Source organism: Drosophila teissieri, chromosome 3L, assembly GCF_016746235.2.
Source record: "Drosophila teissieri strain GT53w chromosome 3L, Prin_Dtei_1.1, whole genome shotgun sequence".
In the NCBI taxonomy this organism is placed as follows: domain Eukaryota; kingdom Metazoa; phylum Arthropoda; class Insecta; order Diptera; family Drosophilidae; genus Drosophila; species Drosophila teissieri.
In genome coordinates, this window is record NC_053031.1 from 1,141,185 (window position 1) to 1,163,504 (window position 22,320).

The 22,320-nt window shown below is 46.2% G+C and overlaps 1 protein-coding gene across 3 annotated transcripts in view; it reads right to left on the bottom strand.

Annotated features, from left to right (window-relative positions):
• Positions 1 to 7,530: 7,530 nt before the first annotated feature.
• The window catches only part of LOC122617259 (protein bric-a-brac 2), a 28,030-nt gene continuing 13,240 nt past the window's right edge, over positions 7,531 to 22,320 (bottom strand). For 2 of the 3 annotated variants that reach the window (XM_043793025.1, XM_043793026.1), the window contains exons 3-5: positions 10,957 to 11,035; positions 10,459 to 10,889; positions 7,531 to 10,008 (exon numbers count right to left, since the gene is read on the bottom strand). In XM_043793025.1, the coding sequence (XP_043648960.1) occupies positions 9,046 to 10,008; positions 10,459 to 10,889; positions 10,957 to 11,035 (1,473 nt within the window). In that variant the 3' untranslated portion in view covers positions 7,531 to 9,045. The remainder of the gene's footprint in view (positions 10,009 to 10,458; positions 10,890 to 10,956; positions 11,036 to 22,320) is intronic. The other variant, XM_043793027.1, reaches the window with a different exon arrangement.

Here is a 22,320-nt window from a genome sequence, read left to right on the forward strand (position 1 = left end):
ATGCCCGTCCAATGCCTGGTTTCTATGCCTCTGCCTGGTTCCTATGCGTGGTGCATGGTGCCTGTGCGTATGTGGCATCGACTGGACCCTGTTCCTGGTTACGTTTCTAATTAAATTTTATTTTATGCCACCATTTCGGCGCCTTCCACCCGTCTGAAAATTTATAGCACTGCACTTGGCTGCGCTCTGCCTCCGACATTCGAGCTCCTACTTCCTGGCGCTAGTCACCGAAATCCTAGTGCCGATTTCCGAGTGCCCAGTGCCTAGTGCCTAGTGCCCCATGCCGAGTTGTCCCCCTTTGATTTTCGGGGCCAGGACAGGACATTCCCTTTTAGTTAAGAACGCGTTCGGTGTGCGAAATTTCGCCTGATTGCTCTTTGATGAAAACTCAATTATTGCCCGTAGTGCGTAGGACATGCGATTCTCTGGCTCCAGTCCATTCCATTCCACCTCCGGTCCTCTCCAGTTTGGCCATGTCCCGGCTTAAGTAACGCTAGTCTGCCGCATCCTGCTTTGAATCTGGTCCTCGTTTCAGTGCCGCTCCTCCTCCTGCTCGTCCTGCTCCTCCTGCTCCTCGTGCTCCTCGTGCTCCTCCTGCTAATTGAAACGCAGCCGAATCTGATGCATCTGACGCCACCCGTCATCGATCAGAGAACTAATGACAGGAGAAGGTAGATGTGTAGGTCCTTGGAATAGTCATACCTCTGCTATTAATATTTCGATATACGAATGAATGTCATGAAACCAAAAGTAATCATAATATATCATGCCAAATGAGCATACTTCATTTCAGATGAAAAACATTAATTATAAATGCAAATATTCATTATATTATATTAGTTTCTTAAACTTGTGAATAAATTTGTGAATAGCTTATCATAATATTTTATATTCATCCTATTGACATGACCTCGAGTGTAAGGGTCAAGTAAATGACGAGGGGTCTTGGGTGTTCGTCCCCTAGTTAGCATTGTAATCTTATGCGAGCTGCAGAGCCAGCGGCTTTTGGCATTTCCTTAATGAGTCTAAGGTGATATGACGAATGAATGATTGATTTTTTCCTCTGCGCGTCCGTTGGACGTTTTCTAGGCTCAGTTTTCGCTTTCCCCGCCCGGCGGCTGCCACCTGCCACCCGCCACCCACCCACTGCATTTTCCTTTCCCCGATTTCTTTTGCCATACATTTCGATTTGCCCCACACACACACACACTCACAGTTGCATGGGGAGATGATTGCAGTGGATACATGGGGAAAACTGGCCAGCATCATCAGCGCCGCCATGTTCGATTTTAGTTTGCTTTCCCCCTTGGACTTTTCCCGATTTTCCGCCCCCAAAGTTCGAGGCTCCAGGATCCAGAACCAGAATCCAGGATCCCGGCTCCTTTGCTCCTCTCTCGCGTCCATACATAGTTTTCTCTATTGAACATTTTACATATTAGAAATTTCGCAAATGGGCGAGTATGCCTATGCCCCCCTGTTTTTCCCCATTTTCCACCGCCCCTCCCCCTGCCTTTTGCATGCAAAAAGTTATGTGCCCATCAGGGCAAAGGGGCAGTGAGCAGTGGGCAGGGGTGTGGTCCACAGGGGGTTTGTAACGCACACGCATCCGAGTTTAAATTTCGGCGTCGTCATAGCCGACGAGCCGCAGCCGGAGAACCGGAGAACCGGAGTACGGAATACGGAATACGGCGTACGGAGTCCAGAGCACCGTAGTTTCGAGTCCGGAGTTTGGGGCCATAGAAATAGGAACACAGGGCCCAACGTCATTTCTATTTCTCTGTCGTGGCCAACGTCGTCAGCAGTGGCCTGAACCACCCAGCCACCCAACCACCCAACAATCCAACCACCCAGCCACTCGCCCACTGGACCACCCATCACCCGCCACCCACTTTTCCCTTTTGCCTGGCGCTGCGTTATTGTTGTTTTTGTCGTGGGCATCGGTGCGGCTTTTGATGCTCCAGTGTGTGTGTGTGTGAGTGTGTGTGCGGTATGTGTTTGACTGCTGCATTCGCAGCGACTGAGGAGCACAGGACCTGCTGCCCCTTCCTCCCCTCCTTGCCGCGCCCATGCCCATGCCCATGCCCCCTTCCCCTCTCGCTTGAGGAACCGCAGCAGGAACAGCAGCACCCACGCCCAGTCATTCCATTTATGCGTGGTATATTGATAAAAGGCACTGGGAACAAAGGTGGGTATTGAAGCACAAATGTGGAACTCTATAGATTGTAGATTATATTCAGTAACTTTAAATTAAATGGTTTATAGTACTGGTGCTTATAAAGTCATGTTTGAGTAAATGGTACTCACAATGAATATTCATATCTAAGTAAAACTTACTTGTTACTTGAGTTGCAATACATTTTATTTATAATTACCAAGGCTTATTATAGCCAATAAACCTAAGAAGACAAACTGCTAATGCATTGAACTAAAGCGATGGCAATTATTTTAATTACCATTTATAAATCGTGGCAATTTCGCTTGGCATTAGATTAACAATTTTTTATATAAAGCAATCAAGTATATATGAGCTAATTTCAATTCATTGTCGTCGCTCGTGTGCTTATAGTAATTATTATTTATGACTGTTTATTTAATGGCCATCCATTTCTGCCAGTGCAACGCAGCAAAAGGCAACAAAAAAGCAGTCGCCAGTGTCGCCAATCGTCGTCGTCGCCGCTCCTCCTTCGCCTTTCCTTTCCGCCGACGACGACGGTGCTCCGATGGTCCTCCGGATTCTGGGCGCTGGATTCTGGATTCTGCTGCTGCTCGCACTTTTGGCTAAGCCATCGCTGCCGTTTGATGCGGCACCCACACACATGTGCGAATACATAGAATCACGGCCTAAACAACGACGAGGACGAAGCGAAAGCGAGGACCTCCTCCAGTCCAGTCCAGTGCCACCAAGCCACCGCATCCTGGCCACCCAGCCATCCAGCCACCGAGCCACCCAGCCACTCCTCCGCAGAATCTTGCTGTTGCTGTTGCTGGAGCTGGAGCTCCGGCCATTGTATGCATGCATATTAAATTCAATCGAATGTATTCTCTCCACTCGATGCGATGCGATGCGGTGCGGTGCTCCTTCCTCGAACTTCGTCCTTTTTTCCAGCACAGCGCCACTCGGCGTATACGTAACGTAGCGATGCCGAGCCGAACGAAAGCAAACGTTACGTATCCGTCGCACATTCGTTAGGAGCAGGAATAGGAATAGGAATAGGAATATAGGAATAGGCGGAGTTATCAACGTTTTCAAGTTATAATAAAAATGCAACACATTTTACAGACATGCCACTATGTATACGATGTGTGAGTGTATGCGGTGTGTGCTCTATGGTGTATGGTGTGTGGTGTGTGGTGTGCATACATACATATCTGGGTATCCTTCCTGGTATTCCCTGGTAAAACCCCCACCCCACCCCCGCGTGGTCTGTGCCTTTGCTCTGGCTACTTTCCATAGATTTTTTCCTTCGTTATTGGTTTCGAGTGGCGCAACATATTCTTTTTTTGTCATTCTGCATGTTGTATATACAACAGACTTGGTTCTATTTTTGTTCCATTTTTATTCAGCAGCGTTCTTGTTGTTGTTTTTTGGGAGCGATTTTTATTATTTTTCAATGCTCAAAACTCGACGTCGCATAAAACTTGTGTTTTTGCTGCTGCAGGATCCTTTGGCAAGGACCAACGTCCGCTGCTCGTTACAGAGTTTCCATTTCGCGCTGAGAGCGAGACATTTTGCTAATGCATTGATTAAAATTGAATTTTTAATTAAAATATTGCAGCTGGTTGGGGCGACCAGCTCCTCCTCCTGAGTGCCGAGTCTGCTGTGTGCACATAAGTTTTTGTTTGATTTGTGCACTTGTATTTTTTGCCATGTTTTTTTCTTTCTTTTTTTTGTGTTTTAAGCAGCTCAGGGGATTAGTTTAAAGCTGGGGAACCCACACACAAGCCAGGCATCTCGGAATTTAAGGCGTGCCAGAAAGATTTATGCTGGGCATTTCACTTTCGATCTGCCATCTCAGTCCAAATAAATCACAAGCAATTATGCAAGCCAAGCATCCTTGAGGAATTTTCACACTTTCACACGTCGCCACAAAGCCAAGTCGAGCAATCCAATCCCCGGCGTGCCATCTCCAGACTTTGTCCGTCTGCCTGTCCTCCGTCCAGAGTCCGGTGTCCAGTGTCCAGTGTCCAGAGTCGGGTGTCTAGTGCCCAGTATCCAATGCTCAGTGTCCAGTGCTCAGTGTCCAGTGTCCTGTGTCCGATGACCAGAAAGCCAAAGCCACAAGTGCATTATACCAGCATAAATCTCTCAATTGCTTTCTTATGCAGTTCGAGGAAAATGCATGTTTACACAAAATATTTTCTTTGCATTTATTCGGCCTGAAAAATGTTGCTGTTCTCGTAGGCCGAGGGACGCACACGCAAGAAGGGCGGCAAGGTGGACAATGGCCAGCATAAGTGAGCTAATAAATGTACAGAAAATTTCGACAGCAAACATTTACTTAAGCAAGCGGCAATCGAGAATGGAAAAGGGGGGCGCAGGGGAAAGTTGAGACGTTCGGCAGAAATGAATGACTAAGTGCCTCTACACTGGAAGAAATACTCGCAGAAATGTCGCAGTATCTTCGCCTGAATTCCAGATAGTCAATCTGCCACTAGAAACTGTTTATAAACTGCTTATATAGTTATATGCTAAGGGAAATGTGATGGTGTTGAAGGTTAATATGCTAACTCTTTATAAACACAAATTAAAAGTTATCTGAAGTAGTAATATGGTATTTTTCCCTGTGCATTTGTGCACGTAGTGTGTGTGTGTTTCTTGTGTGTGAGTGGTGTCAAGCCACAAACACCTTTTGCGTAAAATAAAGCAATCAAGCAAATAATGTTGCCACATTACACTATCAACAGCTTCAGCTTCCTGCTTCCTTGACGCAAACCCCACCCACACACAAACACATACGCACTCAAGGAGCAGGGGAAGTGGTGGGAGGAAGGGGAAAGGGGAAAGGAGAAAGTAGCCACTCACAAGCTGGGAAAATTCTTTAATAGCTCACACAGACACACGCACTCAGGCATTCAGGACAAAATGGCTCTGCAGACTAAAGTAAAATTGAAACAACCTTGAGGAATGCCGGAGCAAACACACACACACACACGCTCCGGAAAACACCCACAAACACACACACACACACAGCACAGACACAGACACAGTTGCAGACTGAGAGGCAAAAGTGTCTGGCAAAATGTCTCGACTCCTGAATTCCCCCAAAGCCCCACTCCTCGCCCCCCTGCTTTTGCTGTCTCTGTGACCGACTCAGTGGAAGTCAAGGCTTTGAGCCAACGACGACAAGGTTGTCCTTGTTGAGTAGCAGGATAAGGAAGGAGTCCTGCCCCTCAGCCATGTCCTTCTCCTCCTCCTCCTCATCCTGGGCATCCCCTTGCACTTGCACTTTCGCTTTTGGCCTGGCCAAAACTGCACATGCTACTACTGCTGTGCCATATTTAACAAATTATCTGTAATTTCTCGAGAGCAGGCAACACCAACTTGGGGCTGCAAGCCGACTCAACTCCACTCCACTCCACTCCTCCACTTCACTCCACTCCCGTTGAACTTCATCTTCCCGCAGAGCGTGGGCCAATTGCCAGGTCACAGGCACATTCCCCAGCCATTAACCCACTGGGAGTGATAAGATTAATCACCAGCTAGAGAGGAATATGTATTATCTTCATATAATCTTCGCTGATATAGGAATAGTTATGAATAACTTCATTTTCCACACTGGCCAGGAAGTAATATTATTTTGCTCCAAAAATGGTGCCTTTTAAGCCAGAAGTCCCTGCAAATCCAGGACCTCAACGGGTTAAGGCGGCGCCAAACCACTTGTCAAGATGGCTAACGGCAGAGTGGCTGCTAACTGTTGCAGGCAATCGAGTGGGCGAGGGGCTGCGAAGGGAAGCGAGGAAAGGCAAGGAAATGGAAGGCAAGGAATGGAATGGAAAGGCAGCCAGCAACCAGCAACCGGCAAACCAACCAGCCAGGATTTTGGGCTACAAGCAGCCGCAAATGCTTAACTTCAGACACAACCAGAGGAGGAGTGGCTGCGAGGAGTGAGCAGCTGGGGATCAAGGACGAGGACGAGGGCGAGGACGAGGAATAGAAGCAAGACAGACAGCAGGCGGCAACCACAGGCGAATTGCTGGCAAGGACGAAGCGAAGGCAGCTGCCGTCGCTGGAAGGAAGTTGTTTGTGGCTCGCATTCAAGGCTGTCCGAGAACGAGGACGAGAATGAGAATGAGACCCAGAACGAGACGAGTCGAGACGAGACGAGACTCGACCCTTTGGCTCTCCTGTTGCTCCTCTGCAGCCCCTGCAGCCCCAGTGGCCCCCGCCCCGTTGCCCATTGCCCATTGCCCATTGCCCGACCACCAAGTGGGATTGTGTGGGTGTCTCACAAGATGAAAGCCACTTGCCATTCAGGACCAGTCGAGCGGCTGCCTTGCTCGTTGGCGCCGCCACACTGGCAGAAAAGTAGGTTCCCTTGGGAAGTTGCTGTGGTTTATATTTTACTTTCATCTATACTCAAAATAGGTGCAGTTACTCTGGTTTGAACAATTGAAAAGTAGCTAAATGCCAGGACTACTTGGCTTATAGCAATGAAACCTTTTTTGCAAACCTCCTTCGAGTTTCTCCCAGTGCCGGCTTTGCTTGCTGCCCAAAGGGTGGCCAGGAACAGAAACAGAAACAGACACAGAAACGCCAACTGCTCCGGAATGACCTTGAGCACTGCCACTGTGGTGTATTGTAGCTTGTCCCCGCTGCGGACGGAGTTTGGGAGCCCTTCTCCGGCTTTGGCCTCTCCCGTTTATCTGCAGTCCGCTTTTAAGGATGCCCGGCATGTTTCCGGGGGAGCAAAGCAGCAAAGGAGCAAATGAGCGAGGAGCGAGGAGCAAGGACCAAAGTCATGAGTCCTGCGAGCAGACCGAGTTTTGCATCAAGTGCAAAGTGATGTGTTAAGCTGTTAAGTGCCAAAGTAATTGTTTTCTTTCACCGACAACAGCAGCAACAACAAAGGGCGGTCATGACGTCGCTTTCACTTGCCACTTGACCTTGAAACCCGCTTGTGTGTGCGTGTGAGTGTATGTGTGTGTGTGAGGGGGATGAAGTAGGCATTGTTGCGGAGTCGTTCGGCCCCAAGTTGCACTTGCTTCGAGGGGCATTAAGTGAATTATGTCTTCGCAATTGGGGCCAGCAGTTGGCTGCCAGGGTAATGCATTTCCCAGAGGGAAGGGAAAGGGGTAAGGTCGAATTAAGTGCTTCAAAATGCAGGCAAAGTCTTTCCCTTTCACTACAAATTGGGCAAAGAGTGTCCTTGTTCCTCCTTCGCATATGCATATAGCCAATTTGTGGGTCTCTTCCACAACCTTTCTAAATTTATCGAAGAAAGCTTGGCTTGTAGGTATACTTTCCCATCACCTTTCTCCATTTCCCCATAAATAAAACATCACAAGTGGTTAGTTGACATTTAGCTTTTCGATTCGCTTTATTTTCTTTCTCTGTTTATTGTTGTATAATTTACGGTTTAACTAAACTCAAGAATGCCTCGCGCATCTCTAGGGGTAGGTAATAATAATAATAATAATAGTCGTAATAATAGTTGTAATAATAATAGTTCACCCACGCAGTTCGGACAATACATATGCATATGCGTATGCATATATGTATCTGACAGTCGAGTGTGTGCCGTGTGTGCGTTGGTATTGTGTATCTGTGTGGTTGTTTACATAAAATTAGCACAAATTTAATGTGATGCTGCCTGCGTTGTTTGCCCATTCGTTCATTTACAATGCGATTGCCATAGAAGAAGTGCTGCGAAGGGCTTTTTGGGGTAAGTCTAAGATTAAGTCGAAGCCTAAAGCTATGGAAATTTGTACATTATTTACATTTACAGTTACAGATACAGTTAGAGTTACATTTGGAAATACCATTAATATAAGTTTATGTACGTGCGTGGTATGCACCTCTATCTGTGTGGGTTTATGTATCTAAAGTATTGCGTATATGTTATGTATGTATATGTATGTATATATATATTGTGGTGATTACCGACCGGATTTGACAACATTCAGTGTTCTGTATTTGAGGGCTATTCTAGGGTTAAGCTACATTTAAGAAATGCACAAGTCTCTAATCGTAACTTTAATGTTTACGTTTAATGTCACGTTTATTGTTAATCGTAATCCTATTTATTATTATTACTTTCGCGTGGCAAAAAAGGCAATCAACGCAACGAGTTCTCTCGAAATAAATAAGACAAAGTACGAGATCCTATCCTTACAGGAAAGTTCCGAAGTATGTGTGGATGTGTGTTTGGATGTGTGTGTATTGTGTGTTTGGTGTTTGGTGTGTGGTGTTTGGGGTGTGCTTTAATAATAGGTTAATACTTGATACCACCTTCCTCGATACACTCTAAAACTAGCCTAGGCATAAAAACCAGTTAGCAACTTCAACTAAGCACTAAACACTAAAAACGTTGGGGTTCAAGTAGCAGTCCAAATATGTTTGTGGCTCTATGGTCTTCCTCCTTTGGGCTCAGGGTGGTTGCTTTTCCGATTTTCCGATTTTCAATTGGGCCAAGATCTCTGGGGCAAGTAATCTTTGGACTGTTTGGGCTATTTCTTGGGGAAAATAAACCGCATATGCTGGGTATTTATGTCATTAGAGTGAAATGTTCCGTGTTATTCCACCTTTTCACTATTTCTCGATAAGATAACGTTTGCTTTATTTTATCAGTCACATTTTATATGAGCTGTTGGGCTTCCTACACAGTTTTTGTTTCCTTTCCTATTTTTAAAGAGTTTTCACACAACAAAATCGCATGTAATGCTACTTAGCTTGCTGCTTTTTAAAATTGAAATTGCTAGACCTTCAGTCCCGAAATCATAACTACTTACTCTTATCCAAGATTACTTAGCACCCCTCATCATTTATTTGGTTACCTAACAACTGCCCCACCCCAGCGTGTGCGCTGCCACGCCCCTGCCCAGGATTCAATCCTCGTGCGGCAGTTCGGTGGCATGCTGCTGCTCCAGCTTGATCTTCATCAGCGGCGATTCCCGGATGGCGCCTGGAGGCGCATAGGCGGCCGCCGCAGCCGCTGCACTGGCGTCCGGGTTGGCGAAGAGTTCACTCATGTCCTGGCCGGGTCCCGGGAAGAAGTCCTCGAAGCGCGGACTCTTGTTCACCGACTTCTGGAGCAGGCCGTTGGCGAAGGCCTCCAGGTCGATGCCGGCGGGCAGGCTCTCCAGGAAGCGCTTGTTGTAGGCCTGGCTCGCCTGGTGTTTGGCATAGTGGGCGGCGGAGTACGGCGAGGCGGCTCCCGGTCTTTGGCTGGCGGTCAGGGACTTGGCGCTCCCGGAGCCGGAACTCGATCCCCGCGACTGGCTGCCATACTGGCGGGACAGCTCCCTCTCCCTCTCCCGCTCGCGCTCCCGATCGCGTTCCCGTTCGCGGGACAGCTCGCGGGCATAGGAGGCGGCACTGTTCGGCGCTGCGCCACCACTTCCTCCGCCGGATCCGCGGGAGGGCATCACGTTCAGCCCGGGCAGACCCATCAGGCCCAGGGCACTGAGGTCGGGCAGGTTCTCGGAACCCCGCCGCTCCCCGCCCTGCTGCTGGTGCTTGGCCGCCGCCGCTGCCACGGCCGCCGCTGCGGACACCTGATCCTCGATCTCGGAGCGCTGCAGATAGGCCGGCGACTTGTACATGTTCATGGACTGGGCGTGGGGCGACTGCTGCTGGTGGTGCGAGGGCTGCTGCTGGTGGTGCGCCTGCTGCTGGTGGTGCTGCTGCTGTTGCTGCTGCTGCGAGAGGATCTGCCGGCGCAGCGTCTCCGTCATGGAGCTCAGCGGACTTCCCGCGTCCGGCGGAGCCAGTGCGGCATTCTGGGCCGCCAGCTTCGCGGCCGCCGCACTGTGGTAGCCATTCGTGGTGGTGCCTCCTCCGATGTAGGTCTGCAAGTATCAGGGAAAAGAGGGGAGAGGCGAAAATAGTGGGTTAGAATCGAATAATGCTGCGTAGACGATATAAGCCATTTGAATGGAAATAAGAAAACAATGCAAATAAACAAAATAGTGGGTTACAATCGGATCAGCGGGAAATTGCTGGCAATAAGAAATCGATTGCCAGCTTATGCACTGAAATCAGACCTTGGCGCCTCTGAAATAATATAATAACACTTTTGTTTACGCCAGGCGAATTCCACCTGGCTGAAATACAGCCATTCAGCTATATTCTTGCCATTGGCAAATGTTTATTGTTATGAAGTTAATTCAAATAGCATTTCATGGGCTTATAAAAAGACGGCCAAGGCAATTCGCCACTACAATAAGTAGACTGATCTCTTGAAAACTTAAGATATAAGATATTTGTAAGATATAATATGTGCAATGAGGAGTACTTACACCATGGGCCTGTCCGTTGGCGTACTGGTGGGCGCCCATGTCCTCCTTGATCTCGCGATAGTCCCGGAACACCACCGCCTTGATGACGCTCCTGATGAGCTCCTCGGGCCACATGCCCAGCAGGATGCGCTGAGGACGACCTCGGGCCTTTGGACGCGGATCAGCGCCGCCATCCAGCGAGGGACCGAGCATGTTGTGCACCCGGTTGGCGTACAGGACGAAGGTGGGGTAGGGTATGTCGAACTTGCGGGCGGCCTGCGAGAGGGAGAGCCCCTCCTTCAGGACACTGAAGATGGCCTCGGCCATGGCCTCGGGTCGCCAGGACTTCAGTGGTCCGCGCTCGCGGAACCTGAGCTGCTGCACCAGGTTCTGCTGGTTGGTGTTCCAGCACTTTTGCCACATGGACTGCAGCTGGTACTGGTAGCTGTCTGCTGGAAGACACGTCACGCGGACATTATGCAAAGGCTGCCATGGCATCGGCTTAGAGCTGGAACTTACCCGCCACAGAAGCTGCTCCAGTTGCCGCAGCTGCCGCTCCCATCCAGCCGCCGTGGCCGCCACTCTCGATCATCTTGGCCTGCAAGGAGGGATTCAAATGGTACAGAGTTAGTCAGGCTTTTGGATATATACTATATAGACTTAGGGCTAATAATCATAGTCAGTTGCAATGGCAAAGTATTCCACAGCCATAACCTTTTGCATTTCCTACTTCCTTCTCTTAAATAATTAGCCAACTTTGCATAGCAGTAGCTTGTATCTGGCGAGTCGGCCAAGAAAAGCGGGCCGAATCGCTAGTTTTTCCACCTCGGCTCACTTTGGGCCCTGTGACATTTGCACACGAATTGTGGCTGGCCGTAAAAGTTTATGATTGCCATAAATGTGGCGTTTGCATTTTTGTATGCAAAAGGAGTTGCGGGCGGTGCGGGGCGGTGCGGGGCGGGGAGTTGCCATCGAAGGCAAATTAGTATACAAAGTGGGGCCATCCCGACCCCATTGTCTTGGCGGCTTTTGACGGCCCAAAGGCTTTGACTCGGCTTCACCTAGCGCAGCGCACAAAAAGCCATTTATTTATTGCCGTTATTAGGAATTCAGGGGAATCCGCCGTGCCGCCTAATTGAGCCCGCCTTTAACCCTTTCGGTTTCGGCCGCACTAATCAGTGGCCGCGGCCATCTAGGGGTTAAGCGGGAACACTGGCCAACACTAAAGTCCAAATGAAGAGAATCCCCATTTTATTTCGCCTTTTTTCAGGTTTTTTGCTGCTTTTTTTGTGCTCTGGCGTTCACTCCGCGGAGGCATAGGAAAAGTTAAATTGATGCACGTTTCGTGCCTCCGAAACTGCGGCTCAGGCCATAAAGCCTTCCTTTTGGCCAGCTTGCCAGTTGGCCAGTAGCTGGCCACGCCCCCTCTGCGCACGTAGCCATGCATTTTATATGCAGGGGCGTAATACAAATTATGTGCAGCGAGCATGGGCAAAAAAAAATATATACACACATACATAGGTAGGAAAAGATGAAGTGCAAAACAAAGCGGTGGAAAAAATGCAGCGCATAAAGAGCGCATATAATGCAAGTCTTAAATATTTGAGGAGTAGGCGCCGAAGAACCTAACTGAACACTGAACACCGAACACTAAACTGGAAAAACTCCATACACTGCCTGCCAAGGAAAAGGTCATAAAACGTATGAATAATTGAAATTGAAAAGTCGGAAGCGTTTTTTACATTTTTACTGGCAGTTTTACTGTGGCCGTAAGTGTAACAAATGCGGCCGTGCTGCAAACAAAATGGCGCTAAAAATGCTATTTTATGTAAAACACTTTGTTAATGACGCCACCGCTTTCCTAGGGGTGTGAGCTGACTTATGGCGGTCAGTGTGAGCGGTTCAGTAGGCGTTGAATGTGGGGGGTTTACAGCTTTAGCCATGGATATTAACTAACTAGTAAGAATTGAATAAGAAACTTATTAGATTTCCACTATAATTTTATGTACATGGCATGACATACATGACTTTATTATTGACTTTTATTATGCAAAATCCCCTTAGATGGAAAATCTGATTACATTGTTGCGCAATAATCTAATATTTTCTTACAATGTATAGATCGTAAAGTTGGCGGGGATTAATCAACCCCCTGTCAGCCGTTCATGCAACTCATATAATAAAATATTACGAGCGCTGCTCGAAAATGTTTAATTAATTAAATTTCCAATTCCCCTTGGCTGGCAACAACAAATGGCATTCTCTCCCCCTCTTCCCCCTTGAAAGCCCCACCCCCCCCCTGCACGACGCCACTGGCTCAACAAAAACAAATTTGAAGTGTGCGCGCATTCAACTTTCTTTCAACTCATTTAATTTAATTTGCGGCGCTGCCGCTGCTGCTGCTTCTTCTTCCACTGCTTGTTCTTCTTCTTCTGCCACTTCTACTGCCTCTTCTTCCTCTTGCCAATTACTCATCGTGTGCACGCCCCATTCACATAATAATTTATTTAATTAACTTTTCCGCTGCTACAAATTTCTATAAAAATTTATTGATTTTTGTTTGGCCCCAAGAAAATATTTTTCGTGCCCCAACGCTTTCAATACTTTTTTATTTGCCACCCACACTTGCAGATCTCACTATATACATACATACATAGATATACATATATAGATATATATATGTGTATATGGATTGCTATAACTTTGTGTGTGTCTGTTGGCAATAAAATATAAATTTATAACACGCCCTCACACTCGCATTGCCATCAATCCGAATGCATAGACTAACCCCTTCCACACTCCCTCCTTTCAACAGCCTTCAAGTTTTCACTACATCGCGGGTTAACCCTTAACCCCCTCCCCTCCACACTATTACCCCCACTGCCCCCCTCCCGCGACTGTAATACCCCTTGGATTCTAATGCAATTTTAATTTTATTTTTCAAGCGCGCACATAAACTCAGCTACCGCCCCCGCCCGCTGGAAAAGCACTAAAACTACACCACTTTCCCCATTTCCCGGCCATGTCCTTTATCCTTAACCCCCCCTTCCCACCTTCCCCCCTTCACACTCCTGCTTGCCTTACAACTTTTGCTGTAGTGCTGCTCCTCCTGCCGTTTTTGCCGTGTATATTTCTTATATTATATAACACTTTATTTATTATTCATTTTCGATTCGTGTTCCACCGTGGTGGCGTCTCAAGTTTGTTATTTCTCTTGTCTGCAACTTGCTCACCACAAGACCCCCCACCATCCCCCTACATCCCCCCATTTCCGTGCCCCGCCCTTAACCCTCGAAAGCCCCCGTGCGTCACAACTAGCAGGAACTGTGCGATTTCCTCGCTTTCCTCGCCGCTTTGTGGGGCAGCTTTTACTTTTCCTGGGCGCCTGGTCGCTTTTAGCCTTCACTATTACTACTGCCAACTAGGTTTCTCTCTCTGGCGCTCGCTTTTCCGCACTTCCGCATTGCCACTCTCCTTTTGGCCTTCCTCGTTCATTCACTTATCTCTGCTTCCCAGCCAGGCGCACGCATGCCACCCACTTTTCCGCCCACTGTGGCACCCATTTTCCCGGCAACCTTGTCTCTTGAAACACCTACTGCTGAAAGTTACCCCCGAAATCGGGCCTTCTATTCAGAATGTTTTGTTTATATTCTACATAGTAGAATGAATTTCTTGTAATTTGCACAATTGGTGTGGCATTTCTTTCGGTGTAACCGCACCTTGTTCCTGCTCTGCTGTTCTGCTGTTCTGCTGCCCGATGCCATTCATTAATTTTCTAAGACGCCGGGAATAATTCATTTAAGAGCAAAGACCCCGGAGACTACAATTATCGGTGCTGCGGACTGACACTTTTCATCGGGGATCCGCGGCGAATCGATTTGCATTTTTATAAATCCCTTCTCCCTGCCCCCGAATTTCTAATGACCGCGAAAAACAGGACACCCAGCTCAGGTTCAGGTTCCTTGGCTCCTTTTCGCCTCTTTTGCCTGCCGCAAGACAAAAGCAAAAGCAAAAACATCGACGGCGGCGGCAACTAAATATTTAATAGTATTTTATTGCACGAATTTCACATAAAATATGCATATTGGCCCAATGCATTATTCATGCGAATAATGTGGAAAACACATTCGCGAGGCGGGGAAAGCTACTGTGTGTGTATCTGTGTGTGTGTGAAGTACATAGATACTTCTTGGGTACGGTATCTGGTTTCTTTGCATGCATACATATATATGTACATACATACATAGCGGAATATAGGAAAATGGGAGTAGCAATATAATGAAATGCAAGAGGGCCAAACAACAATAAACAATTGCAAGTCCAAGGAATTGCAGGGCCACAATAATTGTAGCAATCATAAAAGCCAAGTGCGAGTGCATGAAGCTCGCTGCCACTTCAAATCCCCCCTTAAAACCCCCCTGAAAGTTTGGAGCAACTACTACAACTCGCCACACAACAATGGCAACAATAATTTAAATGTAATAAATAATTATACGCCAAGTGTTGAGTGCAGCGTGCATTGAGGTGTGTCAAGTTGCCGACTGACTAGCCAACTGCCAGCAAAACAGCAGAACAACAAAACAGCAGAACAGCGAAACGGCAACACAGCAGAAATGGCTATAAAACATTCAAATGGGCCGCCGACTTCTTTGCGACCCTCGAACTCGAAACTGCCGCGATCTGAGGCACCCTTCCCTTCTCCTGCTGCCCTCGTTGCTGACCCCTCCCAAAGTTGTCTTGCTCGGCTGTCCTGCGAACTCGGACTTGGCGAGGGTCCAGTGCTGCCAGCGATGCCCGCGTGACACGATTGCCAACCATACTCTAAAAGTATATGCTTAACTTATATATAACTTTATTTATGCATTTAAATCAGGCAGTAACAACTTTTGTAAGCCAGTGTAGCAGTTTTTTCAATGGTAGTTCAACCCACACTGCCATTTCTAAGGACCTGCGGGTTGTGTCCATGTGTTGGCTGGCATTCGTGGGCAGTTCGACCCTGGCTTTTGCCGTATTTACTTGAGCTTTGGCCGACATTGTTATGGTTGTGCAGTTGTCGAGCAATTGTGAGTTCTGCAGTCGTTGCTCATGTAATTTCTGCTGGCTGGCAACGGCCAGGTAAAAATTAACCTCTTGCAAATAGTAATTTATTGTTTTTAGCATAGCGGATAATGAGGCTACGTCGCCAGAACATCTTCCCCCCGCTGCTCCCGAAGCCTGAGCATTGTTGGCTGGCTGGATGTAAAGGATATATAGTGGATGTAAAGTAATGACCTGCGACTGGACGTGGAGCCTTGCGTGTCCTTTGAGCTGATTGAAAGCGCGCTTTCACTGGAGCAGAGCGAAGGGTGGTAGGTGCTAGGTGGTAAGGGAAGGAAGGGTGGTGAGGGTCTGAGGAGAAAGTCTACAAAGTGTTAAAACGGCTGCACACAGTCATTAAATATTAAACTATAAGCTGGCCAGACTAGAGCGGAAAAGCGGAAAACACGCCTCCGCCATCATCATCATCATCAGAAGCCGGAGAAGAAAGGCTCTGGCTGGGTAATTATTCATGGGCGCGCAAATCTCGCAAGTTTAAATAAAAAGAAAAGAAAAGCCAGGAAGCGAAAATCCGACTCCGGTCAAGCGCTCGAATGTATGCTACGCTTTCGCTTCTCAATCGAATGGCTCAGGGGCAAAAACTGCGGCCACTGCAACGGCAACGGCAAATGCATCTGAAATGCTGCTGCGAAACGGGCAAAGGGGTTGGGTGGCGGGGGTAGGGGGGAGTAGCCTGAAACGCACTGCAAAGCCTTGAAATAATATTTAATATTTAGAGAGACATAAATATTAAATGAGCGCAAAGCTATGCAAAAAGGTAGCACAACTTTTGCAACCTCGCAACTCGCCATTCGGCCATATAAAGCTAGAATTACAGCTAACATTCCGCCATTATTTTGCGAGGTGTGCGGGGTATGACGGGCTGTTGAAGGTGGTGGAAGGGTGTGACTGAATAATTGTGTTGAGTAGTCGTATTTAGTTACTGGGGGGGAGCGTAGATAGCAGGGTTATCTGTACTATCAATTAGTGAATAACATTTAAGCCTACCAAACTTAAATACCCATTATATGTACGTATTCAAATTGAAAGCAGAAAGCATCGTGCACCATTGAATTCCTACTTCCTCGTAAGGTATTTCCTCGTCGATCACTTGCCCCAGCTTCTTTTGCTTTGAGGCGGAAAACTGCAACTATTTTGCAGCCGTGGCACGCTTTTCTTTGCTCTTGGGCCGCAGTTTTTCCATTTGATACTTTGGGGAGTCGGGCAGAGGGCCTCCACCTCCATCCCCTCCTCCACCTCCGCCATCCCCCTGGCTTTTCCTGCTTTCCGAACTCTGAGCCGCGTCGAACATCGCCGGCGCATACGAAGTCTTATGAAATATGCACGGCCTGTGTAATTTCTTATTTAAAATGCCATTAAATTTTTTGAATAGCATAGAGAGGCGCTGCGCCGCCCACTGTCTAAAAACAGAGCGCAGCCTGCACTCGGGCACCGGGGTCCTGGGCAAATAGAGGCCCGTGGACCCCCGAAACCCCCTAAACCCCCCTTTCACCATGCCAACCGTACATGTGTGTGTGTGGGGGCCCAGGTTAGACAAATATGGTTTGGTCTGGGCTTTGGCTGCTGTTTGAGTTGTAGGCCATGGGGGAGTAGAGTCGAGTCGAGTTGGATCGCTCCAAAACGAAACTCAAATGAACTCAGCTGCAAGCGGGGCGAGTGGAGGAGGGACTGGAGTCCAAAGTCGGGCAACTTTTAAAATGCATATTTGATTGTTTTTTCTACGATCCCCCAAATGGCGCCGCCAAAGAGTGGGGCCTACGGAGTGCCAGAGCTGCGGAGGTATGTAGCTGTAATTAATACAAATCGGGGATAAAAACCAATCGGAGTGGGGCCTCATTAAGGTCCAGTGGACAGAAGGCCACCCTGCCCGGACTTCTAAATCTTTCATGAGGTGCACTTCAAACACGAGCTGATGCATTAGGTGCATATAAAAAGGATATAAATAAAGTGCTAATCATTTTAGAGACTATATATTCGATTTAGAGAGCGCAGAACCCGTTGAGGAGTAAGCACTATTTATCCAGTTTGTTTTCTGGCAGTGCAGCCAACTCCTCTCCATTTATATTATTCCAACTTATTTCTAATGCCCTTTTCCGTTGACCTGTCAAACGTTCGTCCACTGCAAATGCACTTGTATGGGAATTTGTGTTTGTATCTCTAGATGTATCTGCATCTGTATCTGTATCTGGATCTGGAAACGTACCTGCAAATGTATCTGCAACTGGCGCTACGGCGATTGCTTTCATATTCAATTCTGTATCTAAATCCGTGCAGCTGCGAGTGTGTGGGCAACACCTTTATTAGTCAGCCATAATATTGATTTAGTCGAGCGCTGTCTGCTCAAGATAATTATTATAGTCGAGGACTAAGTGTGTATGTGTGTGGGTGTGTGTGCACTCGAGACCATTACATATGTAAATACACACGCAGGCACACACAAGGACACAAACAAGGAGCAGCTGAGATTGCAGTTGCAATTGATTTGCAATTGCAGTCTGCGGACGGCGAAAATAATTCGCAACACACACGGATTAAATTTGCATTAGGACCTCTGGCAATTAGCGGATCTGCTCCCCACTCCACTCCACTCCACTCTACGGAGATTCCAATCGGAGAAGCGGAGGCTTTGACTCGGGCTTAGCACACAGGCTTAAGTCGGCGCATCCTTTGTTGGATCAGCCCACAAATGCCAGGAGCATCTAGCCAGATACCAGGATATTCGGACCTACTCAGGGGCACTCTTTCAGGAACCTCGTGATTATCCGCTGTGAGGGAAATATATAATCATTTCTGAACTCTAATAATGCCCACTCGCACATCTCGGATTTGCTTTTCAATTGCTTTTGGGGGGGAAAATGGGGGGTTTGGAAAGTCAAAGTAGTGTGTAGTTGCTGCGTCACTTTATTTGTTTCGCTTGAAGTGCAGGAAATTGTCTGTAGCCCATTTAAAAATAAACAACAATAAAATAAATAATTAAGAAATACGCTTTCTGCGTTTAATTATAAACAAAACGGCAGCGGCGGAAACATTGTTGTGAAATGAATTTGCTGGCTAAGGAAAGGCAGCGCTGCGAAAATGAAATGAAATAATAAAACGGGCATTACATAAACGCTCGAAATAAATATTAAACGCCAGTGTATTTGAATTTAAGTGAATCATTTCCAATGGCAGCAGCAGCCAAAAGAAGCAGCATTTTTCGGAGGCAACACGCGCAGCGCAAATTAATAAAATAAATAACTGCCAAACTAGATTTTTATTTATTTGCGGTATTTATTTTTGGCCTCGCTGGCAGAAATAAATCAAACTGGACGCGAATCCGAACGCAAAACTTTCGATTGCACCGAGAGAAATAATTGGATGGATTAAGAAAACATATATTCAATCATGTGAAGAAAAATCAAAAATCAGAACTAAACACTTTCATATTTCTGTTGCTAAATAACGATAAAATATTTGTAAAAATGTAAAATATTTCTCCGAGTGCACCAACAGATTTCCCAAGTATGCCCTCCGTTTGGGGGCGTGGCAGGCCGCATAGTTGGCTTTAGAAATTTACACGACCCCCATTGTCGAAATGCGTGGCCGAGCATTTTAGCAGTCGCGCCTGCGATGTTTGCTCTTTGAATATCCGTTTTATTTGTGTTTTGATGTGTATTTATATATTTTTATTTATTTAACATCGTTCATCGTTTTTTCAACAAGCGCCCAAAAACGCCTCTCGATTGTTTTTAGTATCTGATTTTTTATTTACTTTTAATGAGTCGCCCGCCGCGCGGAAATTTCGGATGCTGCCGCGGCCCACTAAAAGTTTTCCTTATTTATGTGTGGTTGGTTGGGGTTACTGAATAGAAAATTCAGATATTCAAATGGATCCATGGTCCATGGCCCAGGAAGTTGGCCGAATTCAATTGCCCTGTCTTTTGTCTTTTCCCCTTCCCCACTTGCCAAGATGTCTTGCGTTTATTTTCCTTATAAAGTTGTGTGTTTTTACGGCACGCAAATGACTGACAATGAAAGCGTCAAAGGCGGCCAGCAGTTAAGTTGGCTGTAAAAGCGATAAAAAGAATAATGCATAAAAAGTTGCTTATAAACCCGGGCTCCAGAGCCAGCAGCTTAACCCTTAGCTGGTGCTCGGGGGCGGAGGCAGCTACCTTTCTAGAGGGTACCCTCCACGTCGAGCTCTTCCGCTCAAGTAATACAAATGGGAACTCTGACTTATCTGCAGTTCGCAGCTTCCAGTAATATATTTAAATTTATCTGTGTATCTCTGTATCTCTGTATCTTTGTATCTTCGTCTTCGTCTGCGCTTGACTGCCACATTCACATTCGAAATTGACTTATTAATTAATTTATGCAGACACGTTTTAGTTTTATTATTATTAAATTCGTGTAATTTGCTCCGAGGAGTACCTCTTAGCCTCACGTTGGGCATTTTGGACCACCTGTTGGCAGGTGGATTAGGCGACGATTCCACCAGATTACTGGGTAACTCATAGTCCAAGTCGATCGCAGTGACTGTGCTTTTATCACTTTGTTTCACAAGAAACTTTTGTGCGGCCATTGGATTATGTCTTTTCTGGCCATTGGGCATAAATTATTCGAATTAGTGTTTTTCTTTTCGTTTATATTGAGATATTCGCTTGTTTGCCTACTTTTTGTGCGAGTATTTATTTTTGTAGGCTCATCGGACAATGTTTGTGATTTGATTTGATTTGATTTTATGTGGGTCTATGCGACTACGAGTGTGTGGCTATGTGAGCGTTCGGAATTTAAATAAATTAAATTTTATTAGTTAAAATTGACGAGAAATATGCCGCGCTCAATGGCAATAACAAACAAGATAGTTTTGATTAATAAATGCGCCATCCACGAGTTTGCTGTACACATCCATGAGTTTATGATGTAGCCAGCTGGCCAAGATGGATTTTATTATTTTTATTATGATGGCGATGGCTTCGGGGAGGTTCGTTCTTTGATATGGCGTACAAAACACATTTTGTTTACACTTTTATTATTTTATTATTACGATGAATGCATGGCCTGTGTGTCTGTGTGTGTGTGTGTTTATTATTGTCGCGTCACGCGGCCCCCAAAACCCCAAAACACCAAAACACCAAACCGCCAAAAAGAGTGGGGCAAACAAGGGTTAAGCCGTTCAGGGTTCGGAGCTCCAACTATTGTTCAGCTACATTATTTTCCAAAGGGGCTTTCGTGCAGACAATTGAAATGCTTTCATTTAGCCTTTTAAATGATGATGTTGTCTTGGATGAGGAGCTCGTTTTTGGTTTTTTGGTTTTTTGGAGCTCATTAGGTCGCTGGCCCCCGGAGAGTTGTATAATTAGCTGCCCAAAAGAGCCGTTTTTGAGTTAGAGTCTTTAATCGTAAATAGTTCCTAGAGCGAATCCATCAGAGTACGAGCTGTACGAGTATTTGATTTTTCACTCGACAGCCGCCACACGCCGCCTGATAGTCACTAATAAAAGTGAAAAAAAAACAGAAAAAACACTAACAAAATAAAATAAAACTCCAAGATCGCTGGCCACGGGCGAAATGTATTAAAATTAAATTCAAACATTTGGACACCGTGTGTCGATTCTTTTTGTTATTTTTTCCCCAGCGTTTTTATAACATTTGCGCATGCGCAAACTGCCAAACTGCCAAACGAGCAAATTAATAATTAATGCAAATAAACACACAAAGCGACACAAAACGACAAAAAACGAGCTGCTAAAAACGCGCTAAAAACGCGCAAAACAACAGCAACGCCAACGGATTCGCACAAAAGAAGATACAAAATCAGAACGCACGTGTAACAGAGCTTTGATTAATAAAGTAACCATTTAAATAAATATTATTAATAACGCCACTTTCGGTGGCTATAAATAAGACTCGAATCGCGAGGCAACGTTCGATTGGTTTTGGTATATAAATCTCAATGGCAAACTGGAATATTGGGGATTGGTTAAAAGGAGATTGTAAAGCATATAGAAACGACTTTTCATCCATTTCCGCTGCACCCTGCAAATGGAAATGGTAGCGGGCTTGGGAAAGCGGGAAATGGCCAAGGGAAATGCCAGCGAAGTGAAAACCCCACCGTCACGATGACAAAGGTGAAAAATACCTTGTGGCTTACAATAAAACTATATAATTACGAATGTGGCCCAACTGACCGACGAAAATGCTGAAACAGAAACAGAAACACATTCGAGGCGAATGGAAATGGAAAATACATGCGATATGCGAGGGCAGGAGAGAGGAGAGGGTGAGTCTCTAAGAAAAGCCATTAATTAAAACTATAAAAAATTACACGATCATATTTTATTGTATCCACCCGCCACTCAGTCGCTTCGGATTTTTTTCTTTAACATTTTATATTTTAATTGCCGGCTTGCCAGCGCGGGAGTCATCAACGTAAAAGTTTTCCCACTTTTTATTATTATTTAAATTTCTGTGTAATTACAGCGAGGATTGTCGTTCCTTTGTCTTCGCTTTATGCATATGCGATTAAGTATATTGTATTCTCTTTTTTTTTATATATATTCAGGGGCGGAATCCAAGGGGGAGTGGCAGTTTTAATGACCATGGCAGGCGTTGGCTTTCGATTGACATGAGCGCCTGTTCCGCGGGACAGTCGTGTAATTTATATATGTATTTATTAGTTTGCCGTTGCCACACTTAATTGTTGGATTCAATTGAAGTTTTTTTTACAATTCACCAGCGTATTAATTACAATTTATGGCTAATTACATGCAAGACGGCTGACCAGGTGCCTAATTAGAAGCCTTT